This window comes from Cherax quadricarinatus, unplaced genomic scaffold, assembly GCF_038502225.1.
Source record: "Cherax quadricarinatus isolate ZL_2023a unplaced genomic scaffold, ASM3850222v1 Contig325, whole genome shotgun sequence".
Classification (NCBI taxonomy): Eukaryota; Metazoa; Arthropoda; class Malacostraca; order Decapoda; family Parastacidae; genus Cherax; species Cherax quadricarinatus.
Genome location: NW_027195351.1, coordinates 181,110 through 204,080, shown reverse-complemented (window position 1 = coordinate 204,080; position 22,971 = coordinate 181,110). Strand labels below are relative to the sequence as shown.

The window sequence follows — 22,971 nt, the reverse complement described above, 5'->3', positions numbered from 1 at the left end:
TCTGTTTACTAAACACCTCCACAACTGTTTACTAAACACCTCCATACCTGTTTACTAAACACCTCCATAACTGCTTACTAAACACCTCCCAATCACAACTGTTTACTAAACACCTCTACAACGTAACTGCTTACTAAACACCTCTACAACACAACTGTTTACTAAACACCTCTACAACACAACTATTTACTAAACACCTCTACAACACAACTGTTTACTAAACACCGCCACAACACAACTAGCAGTGCAGAGCGAGAGCTGCCTCGCCCACGTCTTTACCTCACCCACCTCTCTGCCTCGGAAATATACACACATATGCAGTTTAATGTGATCCTTTATTGACAACGTTTCGCCCACACAGTGAGCTTTTTCAAGTCACACACAGATCTACCTGGGGTGGAAGGTATGGGAGTATTTATAGTCAGGTTCAGAATGTTGAGGTCAGGTGAAGAGAGCTGCATCTGATGATCTACCGGGTGGGGTTATAGAGTCTTGGGTAGACAAGCTGTGAGTAGACCTTCTGCAGTGTTCTATGTTCTTATGTGGGATGGCAATGAAGAAATTTCTTGGCATGTGGTTCAGCTATGTTATAGAAGCCATTGTTCTGGTTGAAATTGTTGGCTATAGAGATAAGCAATGATTCCAGGATTCTTCAGTATTGAGTGTTGTCTTCTGTGGTGATAAGTCGTGAGTTTCTGTAGTTAATTAAATGGTTGTGTGAATTGCGATGTTGTACACAGGCATTCCTTGTATCATCAGTCCTGCTTGCGTATTGGTGTTCTGAAATACGTGTTTGGAGGTCTCTTGATGTTTTGCCCACGTATAATTTGTTGCAGTCATTACAAGGGATTATGTATACCCCTGCAGAGGATGGAAGCTTGTCCTGTCTACTACTGGTGATGTCCTTGATGGTCATGGTTGTGGAGGTAGATACTTGGAATGATGTATTGGAATAGATGTTGGAAATATGTTTGGCAATGGAGTTGGTGGGGAGGACTATGTATCTCTTCTCGGCAGTGTCTTCTCTGGATGTGTTGAAGATGTTTAATGCCCGCCGTCTGCAGTCTCTGATGAAGTGACGAGGATAGTGGAGTTTAGAAAATACTTGTTCAATTATAGTGCATTCTTCCTCAAATTCAAATTCAAATTCAAATTCAAATTCAAAGTTTATTCTCTATAAAGATTACAATGTTGAATTTACAGAATTGCTGCAGATTCTGAGTGCGCGCAAGAAGAAGCCTATAGTTACAGCACGTTTAGTTTTGGTGTCGTGGTGAGAGTAGAAGTGGAGAAGATCGTTTTGGTTGGTTGGTTTTCGATAGACTTTAAAACGAAGTTCATGGTCAGTTTTGCAGAGAAGAACATCAAGGAAAGGAAGAGTGTTGTCGACTTCTTCTTCAAGTGTGAACTGGATTGAGGGCTCGACCTGGTTGAGCTTGTCTTGGAGAGCTTGAACGTTGAAGCGCCTGGGAGTTATGAGGAGAATGTCGCCAACATAACAGAGCCAGGTGACAGTCGAAGGAATATTGGTGTAGAAACGCTCGGCTTCCAGATGTTCCATGTATAAGTTCGCCAGGACGGCACTGAGTGGCGAGCCCATGGGTAGACCAAAAGTCTGTTGAAAGAGGTGATTTTCGAAAGAGAAACACGTAAAGCCGACACATAGTTCAACGAGGTCGATGAAATTGCTGGCTGGAATAGGAAGATCAAGTGAATCGTCAATTTTTCTGCGCAGGAGATCGATGGCTTGTGTAGTAGGTACTTTGGTGAATAGGGAAGTTACGTCAAGGCTGGAAAGTTTCTTGTTCATGATGTTGATGTTGCGAATGCGATTGAGAAGATCACCCGAGTGTTCTTCTCAATCTCCTTTCCTTGATGTTCTTCTCTGCAAAACTGACCATGAACTTCATTTTAAAGTCTATCGAAAACCAACCAACCAAAACGATCTTCTCCACTTCTACTCTCACCACGACACCAAAACTAAACGTGCTGTAATTATAGGCTTCTTCTTGCGCGCACTCAGAATGTGCAGCAATGAGTTCCTTGAGGAAGAAAGCATTATAATTGAACAAGTATTTTCTAAACTCCACTATCCTCGTGACTTCATCAGAGACTGCAGACGGCGGGCATTAAACATCTTCAACACACCCAGAGAAGACACTGCCGAGAAGAGATACATAGTCCTCCCCACCAACTCCATTGCCAAACATATTTCCAACATCTTTTCCAATACATCATTCCAAGTATCTACCTCCACAACCACGACCATCAAGGACATCACCAACAGTAGACAGGACAAGCTTCCATCCTCTGCAGAGGTATACATAATCCCTTGTAATGACTGCAACAAATTATACGTGGGCGAAACATCAAGAGATCTCCAAACACGTATTTCAGAACACCAATATGCAAGCAGGACTGATGATACAAGGAATGCCTGTGTACAACATCGCAATTCACACAACCATTTAATTAACTACAGAAACTCAAGACTTATCGCCACAGAAGACAACACTCAATACCGAAGAATCCTGGAATCATCGCTTATCTCTATAACCAACAATTTCAACCAGAACAATGGCTTCTATAACATAGCTGAACCACTTGCCAAGAAACTTCTTCATCGCCATCCCATATAAGAACATAGAACACTGCAGAAGGTCTACTCACAACTTGTCCAATACCCCTGCCAAGCTACCCAAGACTCTATAACCCCACCCGGTAGATCATCAGATGCAGCACTCTTCACCTGACCTCAACATTCTGAACCTGACTATAAATACTCCCGTACCTTCCACCCCAGGTAGATCTGTGTGTGACTTGAAAAAGCTCACTGTGTGGGCAAAACATTGTCAATAAAGGATCACATTAAACTGCATATGTGTTTATGTTTCCAGTGAGTCGGTATTTTATACCATTTATTTTCACCTCTCTGCCTCACTCACCTCTTTACCTCACCCACCTCTTTACCTCACCTACCTCTTTACCTAACCCACCTCTTTACCTCATCCACTTCTTTGCATCACCCACCTCCACCAGTCTTCCCCACATCATCCAGTGACATATTAACCCAATAAATATGAGTACTCTATACACATATTATTTTATAATACATCCTAAGTAAATTGTTCATAGATAACTGGGGCCAGAGTGCCAATGCCATAAGTGCAAAACCTCACAAGTCAGGACCCTAATGTATATCTCGTATATACTCTTGTACTACACATAAGTGTTTTGGCATAAACCATGACTTATCTTGTATGAATTCTCTGATGTGCTGTAAGATGGCCTTTTTGCTTAAAATATTTTTGACACTGGACACATTGATATGGTTTATCTCCTGTGTGAACTCTTGTATGTATTATAAGCTCACATTTTTGAGTAAAATCTTTTAAGCACACCAAACACTGATATGGTTTAATCTTAGAATGAATTCTCATGTGAGTTACAAGATGATGTCTCTGAGAAAAATATTTTAGGCACTCAGAACATTGGTATGGTTTATCACCTGTATGTACTCTTGTATGTATCACAAGATCACTTTTTCGTTTAAAACAATTTTCACACTCTGAGCACTGATATCGTTTCTCACCAGTATGAATCCTCATATGAATTGCCAGATGACCTTTTTGTGTAAAATATTTCAGACACTCTAAACATTGGTATGGTTTATCTCCAGTATGGACTCTCATGTGTGTTGCAAGATAGCTTTTGTTCTGAAAATATTTCTCACAAACTGAACACTGAAAAGGTTTTTCACCTGAATGAAGTTTCACATGGTTTATAAGAAAATCCTTTCTGCTGAATTTTTTCCCACACACTGAACACTGATACGGTTTAATGCCTGAATGGATTTTCATGTGAGCCAACAGAGCACATTTATCTGTAAACATTTTCAGACACAGTGAACACTTATGTGGTTTTTCTCCTGCATGAATTCTCATATGTTTTGTAAGATGATCATTTCTCATAAAATACTTCCTACACACTGAACACTTATACCGTTTATCTCCTGTATGAATTCTCATGTGTATTACAAGACTACCCTTCGCTGTAAAGTATTTCAGACATTCTTTACACTGATATGGCTTATCACCTGTATGAACTCTCTTGTGTGCTGCAAGACTACTTTTCTGTGAAAACTGCTTCAGACAATCTGAACACTGGTACGGCTTATCTCCTGTGTGAGTTCTCATGTGTATTGCTAGAACAGATTTATATGAAAAATATTTCAGACAGTCTAAGCACTGATAAGGTTTACTTCTACCATGAGTTACCTTATGTATTTCTAGAGTAGACTTTCCTTCAGTGTCTGTATCAGTGATCATTTTTCAGTTGAGCTGATAAGGAACTTCTGTACAAGAGTGGCAGTAAGTGCAAAGTTCTCCACTTAGTACTGCTTGGATTGTAAAAGGCTTGTCAAAAATGCGCAAAGCATTTCACTACAAATGCTTTAAGAAGGACTTCAGATCAGAGGTGTCAGAATCCAGAGGGATGTAGTTTGTGCCTTAAAACACCTGTGGAATGGAAAAATGACAAGTTAATACGTCAAGACCACATATACCATATCATTTATTTCATTGTTTTCAACTGCTTAACCCTTATACTATGGCAGACCCGAACAAAAAAGTGCTGGTGGCATGGCAGAATTTTCAAGAAAATAAAAATAAAATTATTACCATAAGATCAAAACAAAATTTGGATCAAAATGTGCCAATTTATGAAGTGTTGAAATTGGCAGAAAAAGACCCCATGATGGCAACATCATCATGATTCCAGCAAAAAATATTTTCTTAATTTTTTTTAGCTAATTACAAATATTTTTTTATTTTGTTCTTTTCATTTTATAAGATTATACACAATATTTTAAAATGGCAAGAGATGTTTTTCAAGTTGTTTTAGTGCTTGAAGTGCATCACATTACAGTGGACCCCCGGTTCGCGATGCCATCGGTATCCGATAAATCCGGTATGCGATACATTCTAACTCAAAAATTTTGCCTCGGTTCCCATTAAAAAACCTGGTATACGCGATTCGTCCGAGACGTGTCCACATGTGGCCTGAACTGTCCCGTGTGTGCCAGTGTTTACAAGCCAGCCAGTGTGCTCGCATCTAAGGATACATTCGGTACATTCCATATCATAACAGTGTTTTTGGTGCTTGTTTCTGCAAAATAAGTCATCATGGGCCCCAAGAAAGCTTCTAGTGCCAACCTTTCGAGAAAAAGGGTGCTAATGACTATTGAAATGAAGAAAGAGATAATTGCAAAGTAAAAAAGTGGAGTGCGTGTGTCGGAGCTGGCCAGGTTGTATACCAAACCCCCAATCAACCATCTCTACTATAGTGACCAGGAAAACGACAATCAAGGAAGCAGTTGTTGCAAAAGGTGCAACTGTGATTACGAAACAGCGACCGGAAGTGTTAGTTAGAAAATGTTGAGAGACTGTTATTGGTGTGGATAAATGAAAAACATATAGCAGGAGATAGCATCTCTCGAGCGATCATTTGTGAAAAGGCTAGGCAGTTGCATGACGATTTGGTAAAGAAATTGCCTGCAACTAGTGGTGATGTGAGTGAATTTAAGGCCAGCAAAGGTTGGTTTGAAAGATTTAAGAAATGTAGTGGCATACATAGCGTGATTAGGCATGGTGAGGCTGCCAGTTCGGACCAAAAAGCAGCTGAAAAATGTGAAGGAATTCAAGGATTATATAGACAGTGAAGACTTGAAACCTGAACAAGTGTTTAATTGCGACGAAACAGGCCTGTTTTGGAAGAAATTGCCAAGCAGGACCTACATTACTCAGGAGGAAAAGGCACTCCCAGGACATAAGCCTATGAAAGACAGGCTTACTCTTCTTATGTGTGACAATGCTAGTGGCGACTGCAAAGTGAAGCCTTTATTGGTGCATCACGCAGAAACTCCCAGAGCTTTCACGCAAAAGAATATCCTCAAGGCTAATTTGTGTGTGCTGTGGAGGGCAAACAGTAAAGCATGGGCCACTAGGGACTTTTTCTATGACTGGTTACACCATGCATTTGCCCCCAATGTGAAAAATTCCCTAATTGAAAAGAAATTAGACCTTAAGTGCCTCCTGGTATTAGACAATGCCCATGGTCATCCTACAGACTTGGCAGAGCGACTTTCAGGGGACATGAGCTTCATTAAGGTCAAGTTTTTGCCTCCTAATACCACTCCTCTCCTGCAGCCCATGGACCAGCAGGTTATTGCAAACTTCAAGAAACTGTACACAAAAGCTCTGTTTGAAAGGTGCTTTGTAGTGACCACAGAAACTCTATTGGCTCTAGAAGAGTTTTGGAAGGATCACTTTAATATCCTCAATTGTGTAAATCTTATAGGTAAGGCTTGGGAGGGAGTGACTAAGAGGACCTTGAACTCTGCTTGGAAAAAACTGTGGCCAGAATGTCTAGACAAAAGGGATTTTGAAGGCTTTGAGGCTAACCCTGGGAATCCTATGCCAGTTGAGGAATCCATTGTGGCATTGGGGAAGTCCTTGGGGTTGGAGGTTAGTGGGGAGGATGTGGAAGAGTTGGTACAGGAGGACAATGACGAACTAACTACTGATGAGCTGCTAGATCATCTTCATCAGCAAGAGGCCAGACCTGAGGAAACTGCTTCGGAGAAGGGGATAGAGAAATTGAAGAAGTTGCCTACTTCAAAGATTAAGGAAATGTGTGCAAAGTGGCTTGAAGTGCAAACCTTTTTTGATGAAAATCACCCTGACACAGCTACTGCAAGCCGTGTTGGCAACCTGTACAATGACAATGTTGTGAACCACTTTAGGAAAGCCATAAAGGAACGAGAGGTACAGGCCTCTATGGACAGATATGTTGTGCGACAGAAGTCCAGTGACTCTCAAGCTGGTCCTAGTGGCATTAAAAGAAGAAGGGAAGTAACCCCGGAAAAGAACTTACTACCTCAAGTCCTAATAGAAGGGGATTCCCCTTCTAAACATTAACAACTTCGACACTCTCCACTCCTCCCATCCCATCAATCATCACCAGATCTTCATTAAAGGTAAGTGTCATGTATTTTATTGTTATTAGAGTACTACAAACTGTGCATGTCTTCTTCAGTTTGTGTGCATTAAACTTAATATTTCATGTGGTAAAACTTTTTTTTTCATACTTTTGGGTGTCTTGCACGGATTAATTTGAGTTCCATTATTTCTTATGGGGAAAATTGATTCGCTTTTCGATAATTTTGGTTTACGATGAGCTCTCAGGAACAGATTAATAACGCAAACCGGGGGTCCACTGTATTTCCATAATTTCAATATTAAACAATAATTTTTTTATATAACTGTGTTGCGTTATTTCTAATACTAATTGTTATTGCATTTCAACACTGTGAATAGTGAATTCATATACAGTGGAACCTTGACTTACGAGTTTAATCCGTTCCAGGAGCTAGCTCGTAACTCAATTTACTCGTATATCAAATTAATTTTCCTCATTTAAATTAATTGAAAAGCCATTAATTCATTTCTGCACTCTGGAATTCGAGAAAAAATACTTGAATATGATGCTATTATCAACTGTACAGCTTATTTATCTATCACAATTCATCTAATATGACATAACAAACAATATAATTAGCACAGAAACATGATATCTACTCTAGAATGAATAAAATTGGCCATAATATGGTGGCAGAGGAAGTGGCAGCGGCAGCAGCGACAGCCATTTATGTCACAATTTGACCATAGTATCTTCCCATGCTCTTACTGTAAGAGAAAACAGAGTACTTTTGAGGCTAACTGCAGTAGATCACTAGGACCCATGGTTAGACAAAAGAAATTTGGCCAAATGTCTGTAAAAAAATGCAAACAAGCACGAGAGAACTGCCACCACAGGGATGTAAACATGTTTACTGCTGATCAGCTGTGCCAACTAGAAGAAGCAATCTGAATTATTACATACGTATTATGCATTATTATTATTATTATTATTAATTTAGGGAACTGAAGCTCTATCATTATTATAATAATTATTATTATTAATTTAGGGAACTGAAGCTCTATCGTTATAATAATAATAATAATATGTAATAATAATAATAATAATAATAATAATAATAATAATATTAGTAGTACAGTGGACCCTCGATCAACGATATTAATCCGTTCCTGAGAGCTCATTGTGAGTCGAAATTATCGTTAGTCGAGTTAATTTTCCCAATAAGAAATAATGGAAATCAAATTAATCCGTTCCTGACACCCCAAAGTATTGAAAAAAAAAAATTTTACCACATGAAATATTAATTTTAATACACACGAACTGAAGAAGACATGTACAATTACATGACACTTATCTTTATTGAAGATCTGGTGATGATTGATGGGATGGGAGGGGAGAGTGTGGATGGTGTTAGTGTTTAGAAGGGGAATCCCCTTTCATTAGAATTTGAGGTGTCAAGTCCTTGAGGACATTGTTTCCCTGAACACTCTGGGAGTTTCAGAGTGATACACCAATAAATGCTTCACTTTCCTGGGAGCGCCTTTTCCTCCTGAGTAATGTAGGTCCTGCTTGGAATTTTCTTCCAAAACAGGCCTGTTTTGTCACAATTAAACACTTGTTCAGGTTTCAATTCTTCACTGTCTACGTACTCCTTGAATTCCTTCACATATTTTTCAGCTGCTTTTTGTCTGAACTGGCAGCCTCACCATGCCTTATCACACTATATATGCCACTACGATTCTTAAATCTCTCAAACCAACCTTTGCTGGCCTTAAATTCACTCACATCACCACTAGTTGCAGGCATTTTTCTAATTAAATCGTCATGCAACTTCCTAGCCTTTTCACATATGATCACTTGAGAGATGCTATCTCCAGCTATCTGTTTTTCGTTTATTCACACAAATAACAGTTTCTCAACATCTTCTATCACTTGAGATCTCAGTTTCGAAAACATAGTTGCACCTTTGGCAAGAACAGCTTCCTTGATTGCCGTTTTCTTGGCCACAATAGTAGCGATGGTTGATTGGGGTTTTGTGTACAACTTGGCCAGCTCGGAGACACGCGCTCCACTTTCATACTTAGCAATGATCTCTTTCTTCATATCCATAGTAAATCTCACCCTTTTTGCTGTAGGGTTGGCACTAGAAGCTTTCTTGGGGCCCATGGTGACTTATTTTGCAGGTGCAATCACTAGAAAGGCTGTGATAATATGGAATGTTCCGATTTATGCTTGGAAGCGACCGCGGTGGCTGGCTTGTAAACACTGGTACCCACGGAACAAGTGAGGCGGGCTCAGGCCGCACATGGACGCGTCTCGAACGAATCGTGTTGAGCGAGTTTTTTAGCGCTAGCCGAGGCAAAATTTTTGCGTTAAAATGTATCCCTAGGCAGACTTAACGTTATGCAATGTGTTCGTTAGGCGAGGGTCCACTGTAATTAACACAGAAACATAATATATACTCTAGAATGAATAAAATAGGCTACAATATGGTGGCTGAGACAGCAGTGGAAGCATCCATCATTTCCTGTCCAACTTTGACTATAGTATCTTCCCATGCTCTTATTGTAAGAGAAAACAGCATTTGTGAGGGTAACTGCAGAAATGCCATATATAAAAACATAAAAAAATCATAATACACTACAGAATGCAAAGAAATATTAAACTGTTTATATAAAGTGTATATGTACCTACACACTTGGAGCAGAGAGGGTGGGAGAGGTTGAGGGTGGTGGGTGTTATGGGTGGGGGAGGTTTAGGGGGGGTGTTGAGGGTGGGGGAGGGTGAGGATGAGGGGTGTTGAGGGTGGGGAGGTTGAGGGTGCAGCGTATGATGTCAGTGGCCCTGTAAACCTCTAATAACAACATTGTTTTTTTTAAACACTGAATTTAACTGATACAATTTATTTTGTTTAATCACTGAACATAACTGATACAGCTTTAGTATCTACATATTGTAAATGTACTAAGCTGGTATTGCCTGGCTAAGTACATGGAAATTATCCTCTTTTTCTTCTCAGCCCTGTCCGTTGCACTTATTTTCTTAGGACCCATGGTTAGAAAAAGCAAATTTAGCCAAATGACTGCAAAAAAATGCAAGCAAGCATGAGAAAACTGCTTCCACAGAGATGTAAACATGTGTACTGCTTACTGGATGTTTTGGCATCAGCTGCGCCAACTAGCAGCAACATTCTGAATTATTACATACGTATTATTATTATTATTATTATTATTATTATTATTAATTTAGGGAACTGAAGCTCTATCGTTATTATTATAATAAAAATTAAATGATTATTATTATTCTTTTTATTAACGCATCAGCCGATTCCCACCAAGGCAGGGTGGCCCGAAAAAGAAAAACTTTCATCATCATTCACTCCATCACTATCTTGAAAGAGGGGTGCTTTACACTACAGTTATAAAACTGCAACATTAACACCCGCTCCTTCAGAGTGCAGACACTGTACTTCCCATCCCCAGAACTCAAATCTGGCTTGCTGATTTCCCTGAATCCTTTCATAATTGTTACTTTGCTCACACTCCAACAGAACGCCAAGTATTAAAAACCATTTGTCTCCATTCACTCCTATCACATACACTCACGCATGCTTGCTGGAAGTCCACACCCCTCACACACAAAACCTCCTTTACCCCCTCCCTCCAACCCATTCTAGGCCAACCCCTACCCCACCTTCCCTCCACTATAGATTTATACACTCTCAAGGTCATTCTGTTTTGCTCCATTCTCTCTACATGCCCAAACCACCTCAACAAACCCTCCTCAGCCCTCTGGATAATAGTTTTGGTAATCCCACACCTTCTCCTAATTTCCAAACTATGAGCTCTCTGCATAATATTCACACTACACATTGCTCTCAGATATGACATCTCCACTGCCTTCAGCCTTCTCCTCGCTGCAACATTCATCACCCATGCTTCACACCCATACAAGTGTTGATACAACTACACTCTCATATATTCCCCTCTTTGCTTTCACGGACAAAGTTCTTTGCCTTCACACACTCCGCAGTGCACCACTCACCCTTTTCCCCACATCAATTCTATGATTCACCTCATCCTTCGTAGACCCATCTACTGACACATCCACTCCTAAATATCTGAATACATTCACCTCCTCCGTACTCTCTCCCTCCAATCTGATATCCAGTCTTTTGTCACCTAATCTTTTTATCTTCATCACCTTCTCTTTCCTATATTCACTTTTAATTTTCTTCTTTCATATTTTTTTTTTATTAACACACTGGCCGATTCCCACCAAGGCAGGGTGGCCGGAAAAAGAAAAACTTGCACCATCATTCACTCCATCACTGTCTTGCCATAAGGGTGCTTTACACTACAGTTTTTAAACTGCAACATTAACACCCCTCCTTCAGAGTGCAGGCACTGTACTTCCCATCTCCAGGACTCAAGTCCGGCCTGCCGGTTTCCCTGAATCCCTTCATAAATGTTACTTTGCTCACACTCCAACAGCACGTCAAGTATTAAAAACCATTTGTCTCAATTCACTCCTATCAAACACGCTCACGCATGCCTGCTGGAAGTCCAAGCCCCTCGCACACAAAACCTCCTTTTCCCCCTCCCTCCAACCTTTCTTAGGCCGACCCATACCCCGCCTTCCTTCCACTACAGACTGATACACTCTTGAAGTCATTCTGTTTCGCTCCATTCTCTCTACATGTCTGAACCACCTCAACAACCCTTCCTCAGTCCTCTGCCCTCTGGACAACAGTTTTGGTAATCCCGCACCTCCTCCTAACTTCCAAACTACGAATTCGCTGCATTATATTCACACCACACATTGCCCTCAGACATGACATCTCCACTGCCTCTAGCCTTCTCGCTGCAACATTCATCACCCATGCTTCACACCCATATAAGAGCGTTGGTAAAACTATACTCTCATACATTCCCCTCTTTGCCTCCAAGGACAAAGTTCTTTGTCTCCACAGACTCCTAAGTGCACTGCTCACCATTTTCCCCTCATCAATTCTACGATTCACCTATCTTTCATAGACCCATCCGCTGACACATCCACTTCCAAATATCTGAATACATTCACCTCCTCCATACTCTCTCCCTCCAATCTGATATCCAATCTTTCATCACCTAATGTTTTTGTTATCCTCATAACCTTACTCTTTCCTGTATTTACTTTTAATTTTCTTCTTTTGCATACCCTACCAAATTCATCCACCAACATCTGCAACTTCTCTTCAGAATCTCCCAAGAGCACAGTGTCATCAGCAAAGAGCAACTGTGACAACTCCCACTTTATGTGCGATTCTTTATCTTTTAACTCCACGCCTCTTGCCAAGACCCTCGCATTTACTTCTCTTACAACCCCATCTAAAAATATATTAAACAACCACGGTGACATCACACATCCTTGTCTAAGGCCTACTTTTACTGGGAAATAATCTCCCTCTGTCCTACATACTCTAACTTGAGCCTCACTATTCTCGAAAAACTCTTCACTGCTTTCAGTAACCTACCTCCTACACCATACACCTGCAACATCTGCCACATTGCCCCCCTATCCACCCTGTCATACGCCTTTTCCAAATCCATAAATACCACAAAAACCTCTTTAGCCTTATCTAAATACTGCTCAATTCAATTTATCCACCAACCTCTGCAACTTCTCGTCAGAATCTCCCAAAAGTACAGTATCATCAGCAAAGAGCAACTGTGACAACTCCCACTTTGTGTTTACCTTTTAACTCCACACCTATTGCCAAGACCCTCGCATTCACTTCTCTTACAACCCCATCTATAAATATATTGAACAACCACGGTGACATAACACGTCCTTGTCTAAGGCCTACTTTTACTGGGAAATAATCTCCCTCTCTCCTACATACTCTAACCTGAGCCTCACTATCCAAATAAAAACTTCACTGCTATCAGTAACCTACCTCCTATACCATACACCTGCAACATCTGCCACATTGCTCCCTATCCACCCTGTCATATGCCTTTTCCAAATCCATAAATTCCACATAAACCTCTTTACCCTTATCCAAATACTATTCACCTATATGTTTCACTGTAAACACTGTAAACACCCCCTACCTTTCCTAAAGTCTCCTTGTTTACCTGCTATCCTACTCTCCATCTTACTCTTAATTCTTTCAATAATAAATCTACTATACACTTTACCAGGTATACTCAACAAACTTTATTTTTTTTTTTTTTATTATCACACTGGCCGATTCCCACCAAGGCAGGGTGGCCCGAAAAAGAAAAACTTTCACCATCATTCACTCCATCACTGTCTTGCCAGAAGGGTGCTTTACACTACAGTTTTTAAACTGCAACATTAACACCCCTATAATTTTTGCACTCTCTTTTATCCCCTTTGCCTTTATACAAAGGAACTATGCATGTTCTCTGCCAATCCCTAGGCACCTTACCCTCTTCCATACATTTATTAACCCTTTCAGGGTCCAGAGGCCAAACTTCAAAGTGCACACCAGGGTCCAAGAATTTTTAAAAAAGTTTTTTTTTATTTTTTCTTATGAAATGGTAGAGAATCTTTTTCTGAAGGTAATAAAACAAAAAGTACGAAATTTGATGGAAAATTGACGAAATTATGCTCTCGCGAATTTTGATGTGTCAGCGATATTTACGAATCGGCGATTTTGCCGACTTTGGCTCCCATTTTAGGCCAATTACATTATTCCAGTCGACCAAATTCTTAGCTATTTCACTAGTATTACTTGCATTCTATCGACTGAGCACAAGAATTCACCAAGTCAACTGTTTCAACTACACAATAAAGTGATCGGAAATTGGTAATTTGGCCAATTTAACACAAAGTTCAAAACAGTATTCCAATTTCAAAATAGGGTCCAGAATAAACAATGTAGGTATTCCTGGCACTAAACTAACATTTCCTCTGTTCATTAGTTACGTTTTGTGCCTTTACAAATGAATTCCATTTTGATTTTTTATTCACAAAATGAATTTTTATTCAAACCAAAAAATAGAAGATTTACTGTTATGCAATATTGTAATAATTGTATAAATATCATCACCACACTTGTGAATGTATTTTCGACCCACCAGCTGGCGTGTATTAGATGTGTGAGGTCGTTTGTTTACTCTTGAATATCGGCAAAAAATTAACATTTCTGCTACTTTCAGCTCAGTTTTAAACCATTTCCAGTGCTAAAACCAATCAAAATCATCTCTATTTCTGTAATATGTCTTCCACTCTATCGAATGAGACCAAGAAATCGCAAATACAACTACAAAAAACATAAGAAAAAACAATGCAAATTCACTGTTTTAATCGAAAAACACGGTCTCAGTTTTTTTTCACTCATTATACACTGTGTGCTGCAGGATTTGTTTTATGTGGTGCGCACATACCACAGATGTATTCTCTCATATCTAGGCCCAAATTTACCACTCACAGCTTATCAGAGTGAGCTCAGCTCATGGCGCAGATCTACGGTTTAGACCCTGAACGTAAAGCTGTAGATCTACGGCACGGACCCTGAAAGGGTTAAATAATAGCACCAACCACTCCAAAACTTTATCCTCACCTGCCTTTAACATTTCAATCTTTATCCTATCAATCCCAGCTGCCTTACCCCTTTTCATTCTACCTCAGGAACTTCCCCCACACTCACAATTGGCACTTCCTCACTCCTACAAGATGTTATTCCTCCTTGCCCTATACACGAAATCACAGCTTCCCTATCTTCATCAACATTTAACAATTCTTCAAAATATTCCGTCCATCTTCCCAATACCTATAACTCCCCATTTAATAACTCTCCTCTCCTATTTTTAACTGACAAATCCATTTGTTCTCTAGGCTTCCTTAACTTGTTAATCTCACTCCAAAACTTTTTCTTATTTTCAACAAAATTTGTTATTATTATTATTAATTTAGGGAACTGAAGCTCTATGATTATTGCCTCTGGCAAGACAGTGGTGGAGTGAATGATGATGAAAGTTTTTCTTTTTTGGGCCACCCTGCCTTGGTGGGAAATAACCAATGTGTTATAAAAAAAAAAAATAATACACAGGAGATACATTCCCTAGCCGACTGTGGATACCTGAAACATTGGATAGTAGCAAACTATATATACAGTGGACCGCTGCCTTATGAACGCATCGCGTTACATTAAATCCGCCATATGAAGCATTTGAACGCAAAAATTTTGCCTCGCCTCACGATAAAAAACTCGCATTATGTGATTCGTACGGGACGCGTCCCCACGTGTGACCTCAGCTGCCCCATGGGTGCCAGTGTTTATAAGTCCGCCAGTGCGGTCGCATCTAAGCATACATTCTGTGCATTTCATATTATCACAGTGTTTTTAGTTTACCTGGAGTACCTGGAAAGAGTTCCAGGAGTCAACGCCCCCGTGGCCCGGTCTGTGACCAGGCCTCCTGGTGGATCAGAGCCTGATCAACCAGGCTGTTACTGCTGGCTGCACGCAAACCAACGTGTGAGCCACAGCCCAGCTGGTCAGGAACCGACATGAGGTGCTTTTCCAGTGCCAGCTTGAAGACTGCCAGGGGTCTGTTGGTAATCCCCCTTATGTATGCTGGAAGGCAGTTGAACAGTCTCGGGCCCCTGACACTTATTGTATGGTCTCTTAACGTGCTAGTGACACCCCTGCTTTTCATTGGGGGGATGTTGCATCGTCTGCCAAGTCTTTTGCTTTCGTAGTGAGTGATTTTCGTGTGCAAGTTCGGTACTAGTCCCTCTAGGATTTTCCAGGTGTATATAATCATGTATCTCTCCCGCCTGCGTTCCAGGGAATACAGGTTTAGGAACCTCAAGCGCTCCCAGTAATTGAGGTGTTTTATCTCCGTCAAGCACGCCGTAAAGGTTCTCTGTACATTTTCTAGGTCAGCAATTTCACCTGCCTTGAAAGGTGCTGTTAGTGTGCAGCAATATTCCAGCCTAGATAGAACAAGTGACCTGAAGAGTATCATCATGGGCTTGGCCTCCCTATTTTTGAAGGTTCTCATTATCCATCCTGTCATTTTTCTAGCAGATGCGATTGATACAATGTTATGGTCCTTGAAGGTGAGATCCTCCGACATGATCACTCCCAGGTCTTTGACGTTGGTGTTTCGCTCTATTTTGTGGCCAGAATTTGTTTTGTACTCTGATGAAGATTTAATTTCCTAGTGTTTACCATATCTGAGTAATTGAAATTTCTCATCGTTGAACTTCATATTGTTTTCTTCAGCCCACTGAAAGATTTGGTTGATGTCTGCCTGGAGCCTTGCAGTGTCTGCAATGGAAGACACTGTCATGCAGATTCGGGTGTCATCTGCAAAGGAAGACACGGTGCTGTGGCTGATATCCTTGTCTATGTCAGATATGAGGATGAGGAACAAGATGGGAGTGAGTACTGTGCCTTGTGGAACAGAGCTTTTCACCGTAGCTGCCTCGGACTTTACTCTGTTGACTACTACTCTCTGTGTTCTGTTAGTGAGGAAATTATAGATCCATCGACCGACTTTTCCTGTTATTCCTTTAGCATGCATTTTGTGCACTATTACGCCATGGTCACACTTGTCGAAGGCTTTTCCAAAGTCTGTACATATTACATCTGCATTCTTTTTGTCTTCTAGTGCATCTAGAACCTTGTCGTAGTGATCCAATAGTTGAGACAAACAGGAGCGACCTGTTCTAAACCCATGTTGCCCTGGGTTGTGTAACTGATGGGTTTCTAGATGGGTGGTGATCTTGCTTGTTAGGACCCTTTCAAAGATTTTTATGATATGGGATGTTAGTGCTATCAGTCTGTAGTTCTTTGCTGTTGCTTTACTGCCCCCTTTGTGGAGTGGGGCTATGTCTGTTGTTGTTAGTAACTGTGGGATGACCCCCGTGTCCATGCTCCCTCTCCATAGGATGGTAAAGGCTCGTGATAGGGGCTTCTTGCAGTTCTTGATGAACACGGAGTTCCATGAGTCTGGCCCTGGGGCAGAGTGCATGGGCATGTCATTTATCGCCTGTTCAGAGTCATTTGGCGTCAGGATAACATCGGATAGGCTTGTCTTAACCAAATTCTGTGGCTCTCACATAAAAAATTCATTTTGATCTTCGACTCTCAGTCTGGTTAGCGGCTTGCTAAAAACTGAGTCATATTGGGACTTGAGTAGTTCACTCATTTCCTTGCTGTCATCTGTGTAGGACCCATCTTGTTTAAGTAGGGGCCCAATACTGGACGTTGTTCTCGACTTTGATTTGGCATAGGAGAAGAAATACTTTGGGTTTCTTTCAATTTCATTTATGGCTTTTAGTTCTTCCCGTGATTCCTGACTCCTATAAGATTCCTTTAGCTTAAGTTCGATGCTTGCTATTTCTCCTACCAGTGTCTCCCTACGCATTTCAGATATATTGACCTCTTTTAGCCGCTCTGTTATTCTTTTCTGTCGCCTGTAAAGGGAGCGCCTGTCTCTTTCTATTTTACATCTACTCCTCCTTTTTCTTAGAGGAATAAGCCTTGTGCATACATCGAGTGCCACCAAGTTAATCTGTTCTAGGAATAAGTTGGGGTCTGTGTTGCTTAGTATATCTTCCCAGCTTATATCGGTTAGGACTTGGTTTACTTGGTCCCACTTTATGTTTTTGTTAATGAAGTTGAATTTGGTGAATGCTCCCTTGTGACTAATCTCATTATGTCGGTCTGGGGCTCCGCGCATACATGTCTGAACCTCAATTATGTTGTGATCTGAGTATGTTTTTGATATGGTGGCATTTCTTATCAGAACATCATTGTTAGTGAAGATGAGGTCTAGTGTATTCGCCAGTCTAGTAGGCTCTATTATTTGCTGGTTTAAATTGAATTTTGTGCAGAGATTTAAAAGCTCGTGTGAGTGTGAGTTTTCGTCAGAGCTGCCTCCTGGTGTTATTACTGCAACAATATTATTTGCTATATTCCTCCATTTTAGGTGCCTTAAGTTGAAATCCCCCAGGAGCAAGATGTTGGGTGCAGGAGCTGGAAGATTTTCCAGACAGTGGTCAATTTTTAACAGCTGTTCCTGGAATTGCTGGGATGTTGCGTCCGGAGGCTTGTAGACTACCACAATGACTAGGTTTTGGTTCTCGACCTTTACTGCTAAAACTTCCACTACATCATTTGAGGCATTAAGCAGTTCTGTGCAAACAAGTGACTCTGCAATGTACAGGCCAACCCCCCTCCCCCCCTTTTGCCTGTTCACTCTGTCACATCTGTATAGGTTGTAACCTGGGATCCATATTTCGTTGTCCAAGTGATCCTTTATGTGGGTCTCAGTGAAAGCCGCGAACATTGCCTTTGCCTCTGCAAGCAGTCCACGGATGGTAGGTATTTTGTTGTTTGTTGCTGGCTTTAGACCCTGTATATTTGCAAAGAAGAATGTCATCGGACTGGTGGTATTGTTGGTACAAAATAACTACAAAGTAAGTCACCATGGGTGCCAAGAAAGCTTCTAGTACCAACCCTGTGGTAAAAAGGCTGAAAATTACTATGAAAATGAAGAAAGAGATAATTGCTAAGTACGAAAATGGAGTGCGTGTCTCGGAGCTGGCCAAGTTGTATACCAAACCCCAATCAACCATCACTACTATCTTGGCCAACAAAATGGCAATCAAGGAAGCTGTTCTTGCAAATGGTGCAAGTTTGTTTTCGAAACAGAGATTGCAAGTGATAGAAGATGTTGAGAAACTGTTATTCGTGTGGATAAATGAAAAACAGATAGCAGGAGATAGCATCTCTCAAGTGATCGTATGTGAAAAGGCTAGGAAGTTGCATGACGATTTAATAAGAAAAATGCCTGCAACTAGTGGTGATGTGAGTGAATTTAAGGCCAGCAAAGGTTGGTTTGAAAGATTTAAGAATCGTAGTAGCATACATAGAGTGATAAGGCATAGTGAGGCTGCAAGTTCGGACCAAAAAGCGGCTGAAAAATATGTGAAGGAATTCAAGGAGTACATAGTGAAGAATTGAAACCTGAACAAGTGTTTAATTGCGACGAAACAGGCCTGTTTTGGAAGAAAATGCCAAGCAGCACCTACATTACTCAGGAGGAAAAGGCACTCCCAGGACATAAGCCTATGAAAGACAGGCTTACTCTTTTGATGTGTGCTAATGCTAGTGGTGATTGCAAAGTGAAGCCTTTAATGGTGTATCACTCTGAAACTCCCAGAGCGTTCTGGCAAAACAATGTCCTCAAGGCTAATATGTGTGTGTTGTGGAGGGCAAACAGTAAGGCATGGGTCACTAGGGACTTTTTCTATGACTGGTTATACCATGCATTTGCCCCCACTGTGAAAAGTTACCTAATTGAAAAGAAATTAGACCTTAAGTGCCTCCTGGTATTAGACAATGCTCCTCGCCATCCTTCAGACTTAGCAGAGTGACTTTCTGGAGACATGAGCTTCATTAAGGTTAAGTTTTTGCCTCCTAATATCATTCCTCTCCTGCAGCCCATGGACCAGCAGGTCATTTCAAACTTCAAAAAACTCTACACAAAAGCTATGTTTCATAAGTGGTTTGAAATGACCTCAGACACTCGATTGACTCTAAGAGAGTTTTGGAAAGATCACTTTAGTATCCTCAGTTGTGTAAACTCTGCTTGGAAGAAACTGTGGCCACAATGTGTAGAAGAAAGGGATTTTGAAAGGTTTGGGGCTAACCCTGAGAAGCATATGCCAGTTGTGGAATCCATTGTGGCATTGGGGAAGTCCCAGGGGTTGGAGGTTAGTGGGGAGGATGTGGATGAGTTGGTGGAGGAGGACAATGAAGAACTAACCACTGATGAGCTGCAAGATCATCTTCAACAGCAAGAGGCCAGACCTGAGGAAACTGCTTCAGAGGAGGGGAGAGAGAAATTGAGGAAGTTGCCTACTTCAAAGATTAAGGAAATGTGTGCAAAGTGGGTTGAACTGCAAACCTTTATGGATGAAAATCACCCTTTCACAGCTACTGCAGGCCGTGTTGGCAACCTGTACAATGACAATGTTATGGCCCATTTTAGGAAAGTCTTAAAGGAACAGGAGGTACAGAGCTCGATGGACAGATTTGTTGTGCAACAGAGGTCCAGTGACTCTCAAGCTGGTTCTAGTGGCATTAAAAGAAGAAGGGAAGTAACCCCAGAAAAGGACTTGCTACCTCAAGTCCTAATGGAAGGGGATTCCCCTTCTAAACAATAACTTCCACACTCTCCCCTCCTCCCATCACATCAATCATCACCAGATCTTCAATAAAGGTAAGTGTCATGTATTCTATTCTTAGTATAGTAGTAATTGTGCATGTCTTCTTCAGTTTGTGTGTATTAAAATTAATATTTCATGTGGTAAAAATTAATTTTTTTTCATACTTTGGGGTTTCAGGAACGGATTAATTTGATTTCCATTATTTCTTATGGGGAAAATTAATTCGGCTAACGATAATTTCGGCTTATGATGAGCTCTCAGGAACGGATTAATATCGTAAGGTGGGGGTCTACTGTATGTCATTTTTCCTTTTCATACATACCTATGATGAACTTTAATTTATAAATTATTCAAAATAAGTCTAGAATTGACACTTTTTCACTAATGGGAAGTATTTCACGCTTCTCTTAAGCATTGAAGAACTGCCAGCTTCTCTATTTTAATGCTTTGGGGGCCATTATTAAGCAAAATTAAAGGATATTTTGGGGTCAAAGTAATCCATGGATGACCAAAACTGCAGATATCTAACCTGTAGATACAGGGGCCCTACTGTATTTGTAGTAAAGCAAAATGACAGAATGAGAGGCTGTGTTGTGAAAGTGCAAATTAATACAAAGGTACAGCCGCACATTATTAAAAAAAAAAACTGATAGTTGTAATAAGGTAGACTGTCACTAATAGTTAGCTAATAATAAGAAGAAACCCAAAGTTGTACAAAATCTTGAACACTGCAGAACCTAGAAATTTAGAACAAAAATAAAATTTTATGCTATAGAAATGAACACTGTATTATTGTGTATTGTAAATAGAACTGACTGCTGTCAGAAATAAAAGCAACATCTGCACTTCTTATAATTATGCAAGGAACTTTACGCAGTTACACTGTCGCTAAGCCATGTGAATATATGAATAAGTCAATTTGTTAAAAAAGCAATTGAGGAAATGGCAAACAAATAAATAAAACTAAAATTGGGTATAAATTTAGCCGAAAATATAGTAAAAAATAGAATTAAGGTATATTTATAAAGCAAAATAAAACTTATTGCTAAACAAGGTTATTAGCACCAAAACAATGATAAGTAACTGAACTCTGGCAAAAAGTCTCACTGGTAATAAAAACGTAGGTTGATTTTAGCTTAATTCACTAAACAGGTAGAACAGTACTAGTAAATAAACAATTATGAAAAAATACAATGGCAGCTGGCATGACTTTATTCATGACTTTATTCAAAAAGAACTAAGCAGGTTAAACCCAACTAAGAGCACAGGCCCTGATAACATCCCGTCTAAGTTCCTAAAAGATGGTGCTTCTGAACTGTCAATCCCTATTGCTCACATAATAAATCTATCAATCACCACTAATACCGTACCGGAGGGGTTCAAGGAGGCCAAAGTTACTCCTATCTTCAAGAAAAATAGTAGGTCTGATGTAAGCAACTATAGGCCTGTTAGTATACTCAGTATAATATCTAAAATTCTAGAGAGGGCGGTGTATTCTCAAGTAGTTAAGTACCTTAATGACAAAAACATTCTCCATAGCTATCAATCGGGCTTTAGAAGATCCTACTCAACCGACACCTCCCTTATTAATCTGATGGATTACCTGAGAACTGAAATGTCAAAGGGGAACCTCATAGGTATGGTAACCTTAGACCTGCAAAAGGCCTTCGATACTGTCAACCACAATATATTAAGTAATAAACTTCAAGCTATCGGTATAGGTTCTGTAGACTGGTTTAAGTCCTACCTTAGCAACAGGAGACAAACAGTCAAAATCAACAAAATAGAATCAGAACCCCTGCCAATAACATGTGGAGTTCCCCAAGGTAGTATTCTGGGTCCCTTATTATTCTTATGTTATGTCAATGATATGCCTATCAGTGTCAAGTGCAAACTCCTACTGTATGCAGATGACAGTGCTCTGTTAGTGTCAGGTAAAGACCCACAAGATATTATTGCTAATGTTTTAACACTGGAACTGGAGTCCTGCAGCAAATGGTTAGTAGACAACAAACTATCATTACACCTAGGGAAAACTGAAGCCATTCTCTTTGGCACGAAACATAAACTGAGAAGAGTAAATAATTTTAATGTTCAATGTAATGGGGAGCCCATCACTTTGGTTTCATCAGTAAAATATTTGGGAATCCCCTTTGACCCATGCATGTCAGGAGAATTGATAGGGAACAGTGTAGTGAAGAAAGCGAATGCCAGACTGACGTTCCTGTATAGACAAGCACAGTGTCTACCTACTGAGGCTCGCAGGACCCTATGTCTAGCCCTTATACAATGCCATATGGATTATGCTTGCTCTTCTTGGTACTCTGCCTTGACAAAAAAACTTAAAGATAGACTGCAAATCACCCAGAACAAAATCGTAAGATTCATCCTGGGGCTGGGACCAAGAGAACATGTAGGCCAGGATGAATTACAGCAGTTGGATATGCTGAATGTTGAAGACAGAGTAAAACAACTGAAGCTAAATCATGTTTATAAAATTGCTCACAAACAATGTCCAGAATATCTTGCTGTCAATTTTGTCAAGTTTGGGAACCAAAGCAATCATAGTACTAGGGGGAGAGAGCACAACTTTGTAGTAGCCACAGTCAGTGGCCAGGCTTCAAACACCTTTTATTGTACAGCAATAAAGGAATGGAACAGACCGCCCGCACATGTCAAAGCCAGTCATAGCATGAACCAGTTCAGGAAGAGTGCCAAAAGGTGTCTGATGAATGTAGCTACAGAAAGGGAGGGGAATGATTTTCTATTTTTTAGCTAACATACGTGCAAATTTTA

The 22,971-nt window shown here is 40.4% G+C and overlaps 1 protein-coding gene across 2 annotated transcripts in view; it reads right to left on the bottom strand.

Moving 5' to 3' along the window:
- Positions 1-1,774: 1,774 nt before the first annotated feature.
- LOC128693192 (zinc finger protein 182-like) overlaps positions 1,775-22,971 on the bottom strand; it is a 40,989-nt gene continuing 19,792 nt past the window's right edge. Inside the window, exons 2-3 of one of the 2 annotated variants that reach the window (XR_011391143.1) lie at positions 2,988-4,517; positions 1,775-2,953 (exon numbers count right to left, since the gene is read on the bottom strand). Coding sequence is in view for 1 of the 2 variants with exons in the window: in XM_053782670.2 (XP_053638645.1) it covers positions 3,252-4,328 (1,077 nt within the window). In the remaining variant the exon portion in view is untranslated. Of the gene's footprint in view, positions 4,518-22,971 lie in introns of both variants that reach the window. The other variant, XM_053782670.2, reaches the window with a different exon arrangement.